The sequence below is a fragment of the Eschrichtius robustus genome, chromosome 19 (genome assembly GCF_028021215.1).
Source record: "Eschrichtius robustus isolate mEscRob2 chromosome 19, mEscRob2.pri, whole genome shotgun sequence".
NCBI lineage: Eukaryota > Metazoa > Chordata > Mammalia > Artiodactyla > Eschrichtiidae > Eschrichtius > Eschrichtius robustus.
Window position 1 is genome coordinate 28115121 of NC_090842.1, and position 13062 is coordinate 28128182.

Genomic DNA, 13062 nt, shown 5'->3' on the forward strand with positions numbered 1-13062 from the left:
ATACACGGACATGTTGAAAGTACACACCTCACAGAAGGGCATTCAGATAAAAAGGAAAGGCCTCTCTCTGCCACCCAGCCTGGTCCCCAAAGGAGGCCTGTCTCCCAGCATTTCCCCCGAAGGGTGTTCTGAGCATGATGAAAACTGTTGACATATATGTACATGGACACGCACTTCCCTTTCACCCAATAAAGGGGAGCAGGTGTACGTGTGGCTTGCATCTTGTTTCTTTTCCTTATGAAATGTAACTTGGAGATCTTTACCTACCAGCTCCTACAAATCCACGAGTTAGATGTTGTTATCCCCATTTTACAGATGAGAAAATTGAGGCTTGAATACATTGAGCCAGTTGCTTCTGGTCCCCCAGGTCCTCAGGGTAGAGCTGGGATTTGGGTCCAGCTGAATCATGTAGTCAAGTGCTGGTGCTGTGGAGTGAGGGCTGAGTCCTGGCTCTTTACTCATCAGCAGGACAACCTTGAGATTGGCTTAGCCTCTCTAGGGCTCGGTTTCTTCCTCTGTAAAATGCGCCTGTTCGCAGTACTACCCAGAGGGGTTATTGGGAAGATGTGACGTGTGACAGCGCATGTCAGGTACTTAGTCCAGGGCAGGAGGCAGTGAGCAGACTGTTGGGGGGACGGGGAGGGGGCAAGCAGCCGAGCAAGCAAGGCGGGTGGAGCTGGCCCCCTGACGGTGCTGCGCATCCCCCACTAGATCGGCCAGGCCATCGACGAGGTCAACAGCAACAACCAGGAGCTGCTGCGCAAGTACCGCCGGGAGCTGCAGCTGCGCAAGAAGTGCCACAATGAGCTCGTGCGGCTGAAAGGTGACCGCTGGGCGGGCTGGGGGGTGCCTGGCGGAGGGGGCCCTGACCTGCCTCGGAGGTGATCCTGTCCTTCCCCATGGCCCCCAGCACCACTCCTTGGAGCTGTGCCCTGTCGTCGAGGAGCTATTGTAATTCCCTCTTTGTAGATAAGGAAACCGAGGCACAGAGACGTCACAGGGAATTTGCTCAAAACTGCATGGCTAGTGAATGGTCCACCTTGGATCTGTTCAACTCTGGAACCTTTGCCCAATGCCTATGGCAGGCTACCAGGTGGCGGAGGGGTAGGGTATTGAAGCATTGGGTGGTGGGTGGCTAGAATGCCACTTATTCTGATCTAGGGCCTGGTCAAGCTTGAGACACCACCCATTCACGGCACAGAGGTCTAGGGAGCACCTGCTCTGTGCCAAGTGCCGTTCCAGACACTGAGGATATGGCTTTGGGCGCCACATGAACCTGTCCCTGCCTTCATGGTGCTTACTTCAGCAGGGGGCGAGCACACAGTGATCACTGATCACTCAGAGAACCCCATCACTACCCTTTACCCAGGCTGGGGAGGGGCTCTGAGAGCCCCTGGGTATCTGACAGTGGAGGGTGTCGAGGGGGCTTCCCGTAGGAGGTAAAACCAGGGCTGAGGCCTGGACTGTGAGGTGGAGTGGGCAGGTGAAGGGAAGGTGGGGCCATGCTAGACGTGATGGGGAGTTTTCTCTTCATTCCAGGAACTCTGGGATCCCACCCAAAGGCTTGAAGCAAGGGGGTGGCGTGATCAGATCTGTGCGTCAGACACCCCTGGGGCTGCCCTGTTGCCTGTGCCCATCTCCTGCCTGGTCCTTTCTGCCCATCTGATTCCCAAGCCCTGTCCTGGCATTCACTGTGCCCTTCTAGAGTGATAGAATAAGCCCCTTGGCTTGCTGGGATCCAAGGCCCTCGTTGTGTACGTGAGGAAACTGTTGAAGTCCAGGTGTGTAAAGAGTTGTCCATTTTGGTATCCCACCCAAACTGGGTGCAGTGTCTGAGCCCCACAACTGACCTTTCCTCCATGTCCCCAAGGTGAGGCTCCTACCGTCAACTGGTTTGCTCAGCAAGAAAATGTATTGATACGTTAATTTATACTGTAGCGTGAGTGACTGATAAAATCTTTGTGGGCCACCTTGCCCTTGGGGGCCTTACTTAGAAGGCAGGGGGCTCTTGAGCCACTAGCCTGCTCCGGATGCCAATGGACACCAGTGTGGAGGCAGTCTGGTCTTGAACTGGTCTGTACCCTTCTCTCTTCCCCCACCCAATGCAGGGAACATCCGGGTGATTGCCCGTGTCCGGCCAGTCACCAGAGAGGATGGGGAAGGACCTGAGGCGACCAATGCTGTGACCTTTGATCCCGACGACGACTCCATCATTCACTTGCTGCACAGAGGAAAGCCCGTCTCCTTTGAGCTGGACAAGGTCTTCTCCCCGAAAGCCTCACAGCAGGATGTGAGTGTGGCCCTGCGGGGAGAGGGACAGAGAACAGTGGAGGGAGGGGGAGACAGACTCACCTCACCTGCAAAGAGAGAGATGTTGGGAGCTGGACAAAAATAAGTATAAGGGAGGGCAGACAGGATGGAGAAGCTCAGTGCTCCACGGTCCCTCTCTCTTCACCTCTGGAGGAGAGAAGAGGGTGGGAAGGTAAACTGAGGGCTTTGGAAGCCTCTGCTAGGAAGGGCAGATCCATACACAGCCTATGGCACCCACGTGGCCCCACCCATCCTCACAGCCACACCCACTCAGGCCCATCCCACCCATGTGACCCCTCCTACCCTCATAGCCACTCCCACTAACATGGCCTCTCCCACTCACGTGGTTCCCCTCCCATACTCAGCCACACCCACTCAGCCCCTCCCAGTCATGCGGCCCCGCCCATCCACAGGACCCTGGCTTGCATGGAGGCGGGCCCCTCCAGCCAGGAGCACCTCCTCTATCAGTCCCATGGGTCTTCCTAGGGACTCCCATGCTGCCCCCCAGGCCTCAGGGAGGAGCCCTCAGCCTGTGCGAGCCATGTGTTCTCAGCATCCACTCTTCCCTCATCTCTGCCAGGGCCAACCCGGGAGGCCTGTTTTGCCTGTGCCCTCCTGTCCCCATGCTGGGTTTTATCTTTGCCCCTGTCCTTTGTTGCTGGCTGGCAGGCAGGCAGGCCGGCCAGCCGGCCCGTGGAGGTGCCAGGCACATGCTTCCTCAGCCTTCATTTGCTGACCCACCTTGAGAGGGGGAGAAGCTGGGGGAGAGCTCCTGAGTTCCTGGGCTGGGCGGCCCCTTCCTCAGGTGCTGGTGGGCAGTAATTACTGCCCTGACTTCCCTTCAGTCTTTCGGCAATGAGGTTGCCCACTAACACCTAGTGTAAGTGACTTATTAGTCACAAATTCCTCCACAGTGAGCTGGTTGCCCACGATAACAGGTGCCGTATTAGGGGAGGGGAGCAGTCAGGGGGAGGTGGCTGGTGGGGGGCCCTGGACCCAGCAGCCTTGGCAGCCCTTCATCCTCCATCCCACGTCCCCTCTGCAGGTGTTCCAGGAGGTGCAGGCCCTGATCACCTCCTGCATCGATGGCTTCAACGTCTGCATCTTCGCCTATGGCCAGACGGGTGCTGGCAAGACATACACGATGGAGGTGGGTACCCGCTGGGTGGGGCAGGGATCCAGAGTGAAGACCAACCCCTTGCTGCCATTGATGGGGGCTCCCCTCATTGGTCTCGAGGTTCTGCATGGGGTGTGTTTTGCCTCACTTGGTCTTCATAACCACCTTGGAGCAGAGCCCATAGTTATCCGTGTTAGCCCTGAGGCACCAGGCCTGCAGAGGGGGCGCCTTGCCCAAGCACACCTGCATGGTGCCAGTAGGTATGGGGGAGGGGAGGGTGTGCTGACAACCACCTCTGGCCTCAGAGGGGTCTCAGCCTGGGCTCAGAGTCCAGGGCAGATCGCTGTGACGTCTCTCAGGATTGGCTTTCATTTCACCCACACACATTTATTGGGCTCCTGTTGTATGGCTGCCATGCTGGGCCCTGGGAGTGTCAGGATGAATGAGGGGGGATCTCGGCCCTCAAGGAGATACCCGGGCAGTGGGAGAGACTGGCCAGTGAAGGGTGTTGTGGGGCGCCTAGCTCTTCTTTTAATATTTTATTTATTTATTTATTTGGCCGTGTCAGGTCTTAGTTGCAGCAGGCGGGCTCCTTAGTCGTGGCAAGTGTGCTTTGTTGCGGCTCGCCAACTCCTTAATTGTGGCATGCGAAAAAAGTTGTGACGTGCGTGTGGGATCTATTTCCCGGACCAGGGATCGAACCCGGGCCCCCTGCACTGGGAGCGTGGAGTCTTAAACCACTGCGCCACCAGGGAAGTCCCGGGTGCCCAGCTCTTACCTGCAGCTCCCAGGGCCTCATCTCCCTGCCTGTGCCATGCCCCCCTCTATGGGATGTGGCTGGGAGTGGGGGGGAGGGGGTTGAGAGGAGGAAGAAACTTGACTGTAGATAAAAATGGAGCCATTTCCCTGGCTCTTGAGGGGGTTATTGTGGGATTCTCCAGGTAGGGGAGGGGGGCGGGTCTCCTGCTGTCCCAAATAGGGGCGCGAGAGGGCCCTGCTGGCCCAGGCTGTTAGGCACCCTTTGGGAAGGCTGTCATGGTGGTCCTTTCTCCCCCAATCTGGACCTTCTTTCCTCTCAGTTCTGGGATTGGCAAGACGGGTTAGTAGGGGGCAGGCCAAGCGAGATGGGAGGTGAAGGGCGTGGGGTGTGTGCAGCACCTTCTAGGCTCCCAGCTCTGTCTTGGGTGCTTAGAGTTGACCACCAGGGGCCTCCATCCTCCAATACATCCCTGCTGAGCCCCACTGTGCATCAGGCACCGTGCCTGGGGCCTGGGGCACAGCCGTGGCCAGGGTGCCTGACCCCACAGAGCCAGCCCACCAGCGGGGAGACAGCAGTGCACACGGCAAATCAGGATGTGTCCTGTCAGGTGCTAGGGAGAAAGATTCGGCCAGGTATGAGGAACCAACAGTGAGGGAGGGATCGGGCATTTGGAGGGAGAGGAAGCCTCCCTGAGGAGGTGACTTTGGTGCAGACACCTAAGCCAGTCACGGAGAGAATGGGGAAGAGCACTCCAGGCAGAGGGAACAGCAGGGCTGAGACCACGAATCTGGAGCGTGCTGGGGAGGATACTGAGGCCTGGCAAGGAGGCCCCAGTGGCAGAAGTGAAGTGAGGGTGGGAGGTGCCATAAGGGAGGCCCAGGTGAGGACTCCAGATTTCTTTCTAGAAAGGCCAGCCAGCCCATCCGGCCCCAGTTCACTTGCCAGCTCTGCCTGTGCCTCCCCTGCATTACCCACAGAGCCTGGCTCATGGCCTACCTGACAATAAGCCCCTCATTGTCATACATTCATACATGTCATACATTCCCGGTGCCCCCTCCCAGGTGGCCCACCAGGGCCAGGTATCCATCAGCAGCCCGTGTGTGCAGGCCTGGGCCAGCGCTTCACCTGGTACTCCGCTTTAAGTCTCAGGCCCCATCCTGGCAGGGTGGCGCCGTTTTAAAGGCAGGGAAACTGAGGCCCAAGGAGGTGAAGTTGCTTGTAGCTGGTGGAGGGCATTTTGGGGGGCAGACCGGCATGCAGGTGGGGAGCTTCAGTCAGGGAGGCTGGCCTGTGAGGGGTAGCCAGAGCAGGTGGGGACCACAGATACCATGTGCGCATCTGCACGGGCCAGCCCATGTGGTGGGGGGAGGCCTGGCTCACCGGAGCCTTGATTCTGCCCGCAGGGGACCCTTGAGAACCCAGGCATCAACCAGCGGGCCCTGCAGCTGCTCTTCTCCGAGGTGCAGGAGAAGGCGTCTGACTGGGAGTACACCATCACCGTCAGCGCGGCCGAGATCTACAACGAGGTCCTCAGGTGAGGGGCCCTCAGGCGGAAGGCCCTCGAGTGGGAGCCCCTCAGGTGGGAGCCCTTAGGTGGGAGCTGAATGTCCTGACTCAGCCCAGGGGATTCACTGGTCCCAGGCCCCTCCCCCGCGCTAGCAGGCAGGAGGAGGAGGGCTGTCTGAGCCCACCTGGGATACCCAGACAAAGGCACTCCTTTTCCCCTTGAAGTGTCCTCACCCTACCTGCAGGCTGCACCAGGTGGTGAGGAGTGAGAGTGGGGTCTTGGGAGGACCTGCCCACAGGGGCTCAGTGCATCGTGGGGGCAGGAGTGGCAGCACCCCAGGACTTTGGGGGAACATTCCATCTCTGCCCTTCAGCAGACTGAGCGCAGAGGGGAAGCAGGGGGAGGGGGAGGGGCTTAGCCCCATGGTCCAGGAAGGCTTCCAGAAGTGTGATGGTTGGGGGAACGTTCCAGGCTGGGGGTGGGTGCAGTGCAAGCAGAGGGCAGACTGCGAGGAGGGAGTGACCGTCCTTCCTGCTCTCAGGGACCTGCTGGGGCAGGAGCCCCAGGAGAAACTGGAGATCCGGCTGTGTCCCGACGGCAGCGGGCAGCTGTACGTGCCAGGGCTGACGGAGTTCCAGGTGCAGAGCGTGGAGGACATCAACAAGGTGTGGGGCTGCGGGGGCTGGGGGTGGGGAAAGGCTGGGGAGACCCTGCCCACAGCAGAGCTGCCCCGGAGGACAGAATGGGGGTCAGATGGAGGCTCTGCCAGGTCCCCAGGCCTCTGTGAGCCTGTTTCCTCCCCTGGACGAGGCAGAGGGTGCCGCCCCCTCACAGGGGTACTCAGGGACGGTTGATTCCGAAGACCCCGCTCCAAACCCTGTGCCTCTCTCTGCCCTCCCCGGGCCCCAGGTGTTCGAGTTCGGCCACACCAACCGCACCACGGAGTTCACCAACCTGAACGAGCACAGCTCGCGCTCGCATGCCCTGCTCATCGTGACGGTGCACGGCGTGGACGGCAGCACCGGTCTCCGCACCACGGGTGAGCGAGGGCCCCAGCCGCCTGGCCTGAGCCACCCCCGTTCCCCCACCCCCGCCTCTCCCGGGGCAGCCTTGACCTGCCCAGCACCCTCCCCGCAGGGAAGCTGAACCTGGTGGACTTGGCCGGCTCGGAGCGCGTGGGCAAGTCGGGCGCTGAGGGCAGCCGCTTGCGGGAGGCACAGCACATCAACAAGTCGCTGTCGGCCCTGGGGGACGTCATTGCCGCCCTGCGTTCCCGCCAGGGCCACGTGCCCTTCCGCAACTCCAAGCTCACCTACCTGCTGCAGGACTCGCTCAGCGGGGACAGCAAGACCCTCATGGTGGTGCAGGTGAGGGCCCCAGGCGGGCCGGATGGTGTGACCATTAGCGTGTAGGGGCTTAACCAGCTCCAAGAACAGGGACCCCCCACCTTCCCCTGCGGCCCAGGTACCCTCCCAGGCTGTGCAGGGAAGAGCCTCCTGTCATCAGCGGCTCCGAAGTCAGTGACATGTGGCCCTCTCCCCCCCGCAGCCTCCCCACAGACCTGGCCACGTGCACCGTGTGCCTGGCAAGTTCCTCCATTTCTGCCACCTTGGTTGCCCTCCTGCTCCCCTCCCTCTCGGTCTTGTCCAGGGAGCCTTCTAGAGTCCCGTGGTTGTGGGCTCCCTTTGGTGCCCCTTCCAGTGCTGCGAGGGCAGCCGGCCAGCTGGGTGGGGAGTGAGCTCTCGTGTCCCCTAGGTGTCCCCCGTGGAGAAGAACACCAGTGAGACGCTTTATTCCCTCAAGTTTGCTGAGAGGGTGCGCTCCGTGGAGCTGGGGCCCGGGTCCCGCAGGGCAGAGCTCGGGTCCTGGTCCAGCCAGGAGCATCTAGAGGTACGGGGACCACCACAGGCTCTGCCTCAGGCCAGTACTGGGTCATAAGACGTCCCGGTCATGGGCAGGAGGGAGGGTTTGGAGGGGAGGACAGTGTGGAGTGGTGGAGGAGGGGAAGATGCCAGAGGGGGTGGAGCCAGAACTTGAACCCAAACCCAGTAGCCTCTTTAGTCCAGGTGTTCTTTCTCGGCCTCAGAGGTACCTGTGGGGGTCATCAGCTGGTCGGAGGTGGGGCGGGGGCGGGTGCAGGCGGGCACACAGGCGCTCAGTAGTAACTAGTTCACTTCTTTACGTACGCTATCTCAACCCTCCCCACCATGGTTATTCTATCATCATCATGTTCATCTTGCAGAGGAGGAAACGGGTTCAGGTGGCTGGGGAGGGGAAACGTGTGGGGGTAGGGGGCAGACCCAGGGCAGCAGGCCCCACCCACCTGCCCTTCTCTGCCCACAGTGGGAACCAGCTTGCCAGACGCCACAGCCCTCAGCACGAGCCCACTCGGCCCCTGGCTCTGGGACCACTAGCCGCCCAGGGTCCATCAGGAGGAAGCTGCAGCCCTCGGGTGAGTCTTTAGGGAGTGGGCCAGGCTGCCCTTATCTGAATGGGCTTTTTCTTTTCTTTCCTTTTTTTAAGTTTATAAAACTTCTCCAGAACCTGTTTCACAACCTTCCCTGGCCCTGGGAAGTAGCCAGGGCAGATAGTGCTGGGTCCAGCCCTCTGGGCTCCTAGCAGGGCTGCTGACATGAGGCCCAGGACACAATCCTCTGATCCTCTGAGGCTGGGCTGGCTGGGCTCATGCAAGACACACCGTCCAAGGCAGGCCTTGGCTCCCGGGGGGTAGAAAGGACGAGGCTCACCTGTCCCAGGTGAGGAGGAGTGAGCCAGACCACAGGACTAGAATATGGGGCTCCAGCCCCCAGCTTGGCCCACTCACAGAAGGGCCTGGCGAGTGTTTGGAATCTAAAGGGAGAGGGGTCAGCAGGGTCCTGGGGGGTCCTGGCCCAAGGCGGGCCCACCGGTGAGACACCTGTTGCTTTGATTTCAGCCTGACGGCTGGGGCTGCAAAGTCTCCAGGTGAGTGTCGGGCCCGCAGCCCAGGGCTGCCCGCCCAGCCGCCTGGCCTCCTCGGGTTGCAGGGCTGTGCTGGGAAGCTGGCTGCTCAGGGTGGGGTCTGGGGTTCGCTGCCTGCTGCCTGTGTGCTTCTGCAGCTCCCTCCTGCTCTGGGACAGAGGTTGACAATCCTGGTGCTGACGAACCCTCCCCCTCCCGCAGGGAAGTCGAGGCCGTTGCCTGTGTGATGGACATGCCCGCTCTGCCGGACCAGGGACTGGGTCCTGACGCCTGTTCCTGCTGCAGCGCCTGGAGCCCGCAAGGCAGAGGCCAGAGTGGAGGCTCCTCGTTCGCCCGTCTCCCCTCAGAGATAAGAAACACGTTCAGAAAGAAATGGTGTCTCGGCTGTGGCTCTGGGCACAGGTGGCACGGGCTGGCCCAACCCTCCCCAGCCTGCAGGGCCCCTCCCTAGTGGGTGGGCTGAGGAGCTCCCAGAAGGCACAGGAACAGTGGGAACTGGGCGGTTGGTGGGCGGCCCTGCCCCACTCTTCTCTGGCTCCCAGAGGGTAGAGCGTCTCACTGGGCGTGTATGCAGTGTTCCTAGGTGTACACAGGAGCGCGGGCCGGGCTGTATTTATGGCCGGCAGGAGGCCAGTGGGTGGGGATCTTGCTGCTCCGCCTCATCTGCCTGGCACCAGGCTATCTCTTTGCCCACTGGCCTCTTGACATTTTCCTCCCTCTGAAATCCTATTTAAGAACTTTTGGAAGCTTAGCCATTTTTACTTATTAAAATAACCTTTTTACACAAGCATTGTCTGGAAGAGCTGGTCTCGTGAACCCCTGGTCAGATCGCAGGGAGCAAGCAGGGCATTGGCACGTGCCATTGGCTCCCCACTGCTGGCTGGTCACCAAGTCAGGATCATGTTTTTCTGAACATTCCTGACTAGGAGGGGCCACCTCCCCCCCCGCCCCCATCCTTATCATGACTGACCCATACAACAGTGCTGTCACCTCCATCTTATAGATGGGAAACTCAGGCTCTCCAAAGGCTTGCCAAAAACCCAGCCGGAGTGGGCCCTGCTCCACCGCCTGCCCTCTGCCCTGGCCTTGCCCCCTTAAGTGAACTGGCCACAGGTGAGTGCCCCACCCCCGCTGCTCCCCACCACGGGGGTTGTGCTGGCCTGCACCCCGTCCCAGCCTTGGGGAAACATGGGCAGGGCTCAGTGAGGCCCTCCCACCAAACTGGGGCGGAACCTGCCTCAGGAGCATAAGGGACGACCACTGGGTCAGGGGAGATGTTCTGGCCAGCCAGCACTGGGGGCTCCTGCAGGGAGTGAAAGCTGTTTGTTTGGAGGATGGGGCAGCTGCTCGTCTGGTCCTATCCCTGGAGGCCTCCTGGGGGGATGGGGGAGGGTGGTGGGCCCTGGGTCAGCCTGGTGGTGGCCATGCCTGCAAGGCTGGGGTCCTGGCCCCCTGCAGTGTACACCTGCTGGCCTTGGAGGCATCCACAGGACAGCTGGGAGTGTGGCTGAGACAGAGGGAATGAGCCCAATCCTCACCTGTTTCTCCTAGCCATGAAAGGGGGAGTTGCTGGGTCCCTCTTCTCCCCAGAACAAGTCTGAACTTACCCCTTCCCGCCGGCCCATCGCTCTGCTGCCCCCTGCTGGCCACGCTGCCTGGTGCACCGCCTCTGGGTCTTGGAGAAGGAGTGGTCTCATCTCTGAAGAGCCAGGCAGGCAATATGGGGCCCAGGAGAGCCTTGTGGCCAGAGGCTGCACCTCCCAGCAAGGAAAGCAGGGAATAGTTACAAATTTAATAAAATTCACCTTATAAATTACAAGCAGCAGCCCCAGGGCTTGGTTCGCTGCCCCAGGAAGCAGGAGTCGGACAAAGCTGGGCAGCTGTTGCTGGAGAGAAGTTGTCAGAGTTTAGGGCTGTGGAGGTGGGCGCACAGGGAACAGGAGTGGGGGGGCCGAGGCCAGGCCTGAGGGTGCCGCCACCACCCTCTGGGCTCCTCAGTCCAAACTGGCCATGAGCAGGTGCAGCTCGCGGAAGGCACTGCCGTGGCGGCCGCTCAAGCCCGACTTGCTCTTGACGAGGCCACTGATGCTCCTGAGCTGCTTGTAGCAGACCCGGCACTTGTGCAGCCTGCGGGCAGAGGGGCCACGCCTGAGGTGGCTGGCCGGCACGGTCACCATTACCCCCACCCAGCCCCGGAGCCTTTCCTGTACAAATCGCTCCGGCCCTCCTCCCGGAGGAAGGCTGAGGCCCAGAGTGCAGGATCCACTGAGGCTGGGCCAGGGCGCAGGGCAGAGCCAGGCCATGGGGGAACCAAGGCTCTGGCAACCCTACCCCGTGCCCTGAGCCACCGTCCCAGGCACAATGACCTCTATAAGCTGTTTCAGCAGGGCCACCAACAAGCAGGCTGGGCCCCGAGGCCTGTGCTCTCGCTTGACGTGGCACCCCTGCCACACACGCCGCTGGCTCCTCACCTCTCCTCCCGGCTGATGTCCACACCCACGGTGGGCGGGGCTGCCAGGATGTCTGTGATCAGGGGCAGAAACCGCTGCAGGATCAGCTTCAGAGAGGTGCAGCCTGTCTGGACATAGCTTCAGAGGCAGGGGGATGGATGGAGTCACAAATAGACAGAGAGCAAGGTACACAGAGCCAAAGGGGGCAGAGACAGGATCAGAGAGGCAGCATGGGCTTGTTTTCGCTCTGGCCTCTCAAATTTGGAGGGCACAGCAATGTTGTACAGCCACCTCACAAGGGCGCCGGCCCTGGGGGTCTTTCCCATGGTCCCTCCCTGCTGGGAGGCAGGTGCGGCTTCCCCACCCGTACCTCTCATACTTGCTCTGCAGAAGCTTCTCGATCTGTGGCAGGACGGTGGTGCATAGGTCCAGCTTCCACAGGGAGCTGGGGAGAGGGGCCAGGGACATGTGCCCTCAGTGCCCGTCCCTGCCCACTCCCCCCACCGCCCGCCATAGCCACTTACGCTTTCTGGTTGACGATGTTAAGGAGGTCCACTACCACGGAGAGGTCATTGATGGCCACGGCCGAGTCCACCGACGTCTGTGCAAACAGAGCACCCGTCAGAGGGGACCAGGGACTGAGTGGCCCTGCCTGGGTGTGGTGTGATGATGGGGTTTATTGCGGGCTGTTCATCAGACTGCTCGGTGTGGTGACAGGGGCCGCCTAGCTCCCCCTGTGCCCCTCGGGTGGCCCTCTTCTCAACCCCAAACCCGGGCAGAGGTGGCACTTGCCTTGATGTCACCCGTGGTCCACACGGCCCGCACAGTGTCCAGGTTCTTGTGGCGGCTGGTGAGCACGACACACATGGTGTCATGGCCTTTGCGGATCTGTGACATGGCATCCTCGTCGACCAGCTCCGCCTGCTGGGGGATCTTCACGGCCTGCATGGGACGGGTGCCCTGATGCTGGCAGCCAAGTTCTGCCCTCACCCCACGGGCCTCCACCCGCCCTCAGCCTGGGCCCCCCACTCACAGGCAGGAAGTCGGAGGCCTTCAGTCCGATGGGCTCGTTCCGGGTGGCAGGGATGATGGGAGACTCAGCCTTGGGTGCAGGGGTGGAAATGACGACTGGGGGCCGGGACAGGACCTCGAGCTGGAGGGGTCCGGGGCTCAGCAGGTGGCCAGCCCAAGGCCTCCCTCCCCTCTCAGCCCCCCTTCCCCGGCAAGGGCCGCCCCAGCGCCGATTCAGGACTCCAGGCCCCCTCCAAGCCCCACACCCTTCCCACTCCACCTGGACATACTTTTGGCACCGGGAACTGCACATCCGTGGCTGGGCTGGGCTTTGCTGCCTCCTTGGCTGTGGCCATGTCTGGAGGCAGAAGGAAAAGATCACTGGGTCAGGTCAGGCCAGGAGAAGGGACGGGGGTGGGCAGAAGGCAGTGGGCGGCACCTCTAACGGGAGGCCTGGGGGGCGGGGATGGGCCTGTCCCCTCCCTTACCACCCACTCAGCCACAGGTCTGGCAGAAAGCAGGCGCCAAGCATTGTGTGTGGACAGGACCCAGGGAGCTCCAGGGAGTGGCGCTCCTGTCGCCTCACTAGGAAAGGAGTGTGTTTTGGCGGGGGGGGGGGAGTGGATAGTGGATGGTGAGTGGGAGCCCGGGAGAGAGAGGCCTTTCAGGAACCCAGCCTGAGGGGCATGAGACGATGGCCCCTTGAGGAGAAAGCAGGGGAGGGAGGGATGGGCTGGAGGATGAGGGTGCCCCGCCCTGCCTTCTGCTCCAATCCTAAGGGAACAGATCAGGTTTTCTTCCTTCTTAAACCCTCCAACAGCAAAACCCCAAACCCCCGACCCAGGGCCTGCAGGGCTTGGTCTCCTGCTCCCGGACCCCAAGCCCCCGCTGTCCTGGGGGCTCCATCCCACCTGAGGCTCTTTCCTCCTTCCTCCTCACCTGGCCC

The 13062-nt window shown here is 61.2% G+C and overlaps 2 protein-coding genes across 9 annotated transcripts in view; one reads left to right on the plus strand and one right to left on the minus strand.

Moving 5' to 3' along the window:
• KIFC3 (kinesin family member C3) overlaps positions 1-9442 on the plus strand; it is a 35873-nt gene extending 26431 nt beyond the window's left edge. For all 4 annotated transcript variants that reach the window (XM_068527344.1, XM_068527345.1, XM_068527346.1 and 1 more), the window contains 11 exons: positions 712-823; positions 2109-2290; positions 3356-3460; positions 5591-5721; positions 6236-6359; positions 6604-6733; positions 6832-7061; positions 7450-7584; positions 8038-8146; positions 8630-8658; positions 8857-9442. In XM_068527344.1, coding sequence (XP_068383445.1) covers positions 712-823; positions 2109-2290; positions 3356-3460; positions 5591-5721; positions 6236-6359; positions 6604-6733; positions 6832-7061; positions 7450-7584; positions 8038-8146; positions 8630-8634 — 1263 coding nt within the window. In that variant the 3' untranslated portion in view covers positions 8635-8658; positions 8857-9442. The remainder of the gene's footprint in view (positions 1-711; positions 824-2108; positions 2291-3355; positions 3461-5590; positions 5722-6235; positions 6360-6603; positions 6734-6831; positions 7062-7449; positions 7585-8037; positions 8147-8629; positions 8659-8856) is intronic.
• Positions 9443-10433: 991 nt separating this feature from the next.
• KATNB1 (katanin regulatory subunit B1) overlaps positions 10434-13062 on the minus strand; it is a 41111-nt gene continuing 38482 nt past the window's right edge. For all 5 annotated transcript variants that reach the window (XM_068527349.1, XM_068527348.1, XM_068527352.1 and 2 more), the window contains 7 exons: positions 12407-12474; positions 12139-12258; positions 11898-12047; positions 11630-11706; positions 11476-11550; positions 11127-11243; positions 10434-10782 (listed from right to left, as the gene is read on the minus strand). In XM_068527349.1, coding sequence (XP_068383450.1) covers positions 10650-10782; positions 11127-11243; positions 11476-11550; positions 11630-11706; positions 11898-12047; positions 12139-12258; positions 12407-12474 — 740 coding nt within the window. In that variant the 3' untranslated portion in view covers positions 10434-10649. The remainder of the gene's footprint in view (positions 10783-11126; positions 11244-11475; positions 11551-11629; positions 11707-11897; positions 12048-12138; positions 12259-12406; positions 12475-13062) is intronic.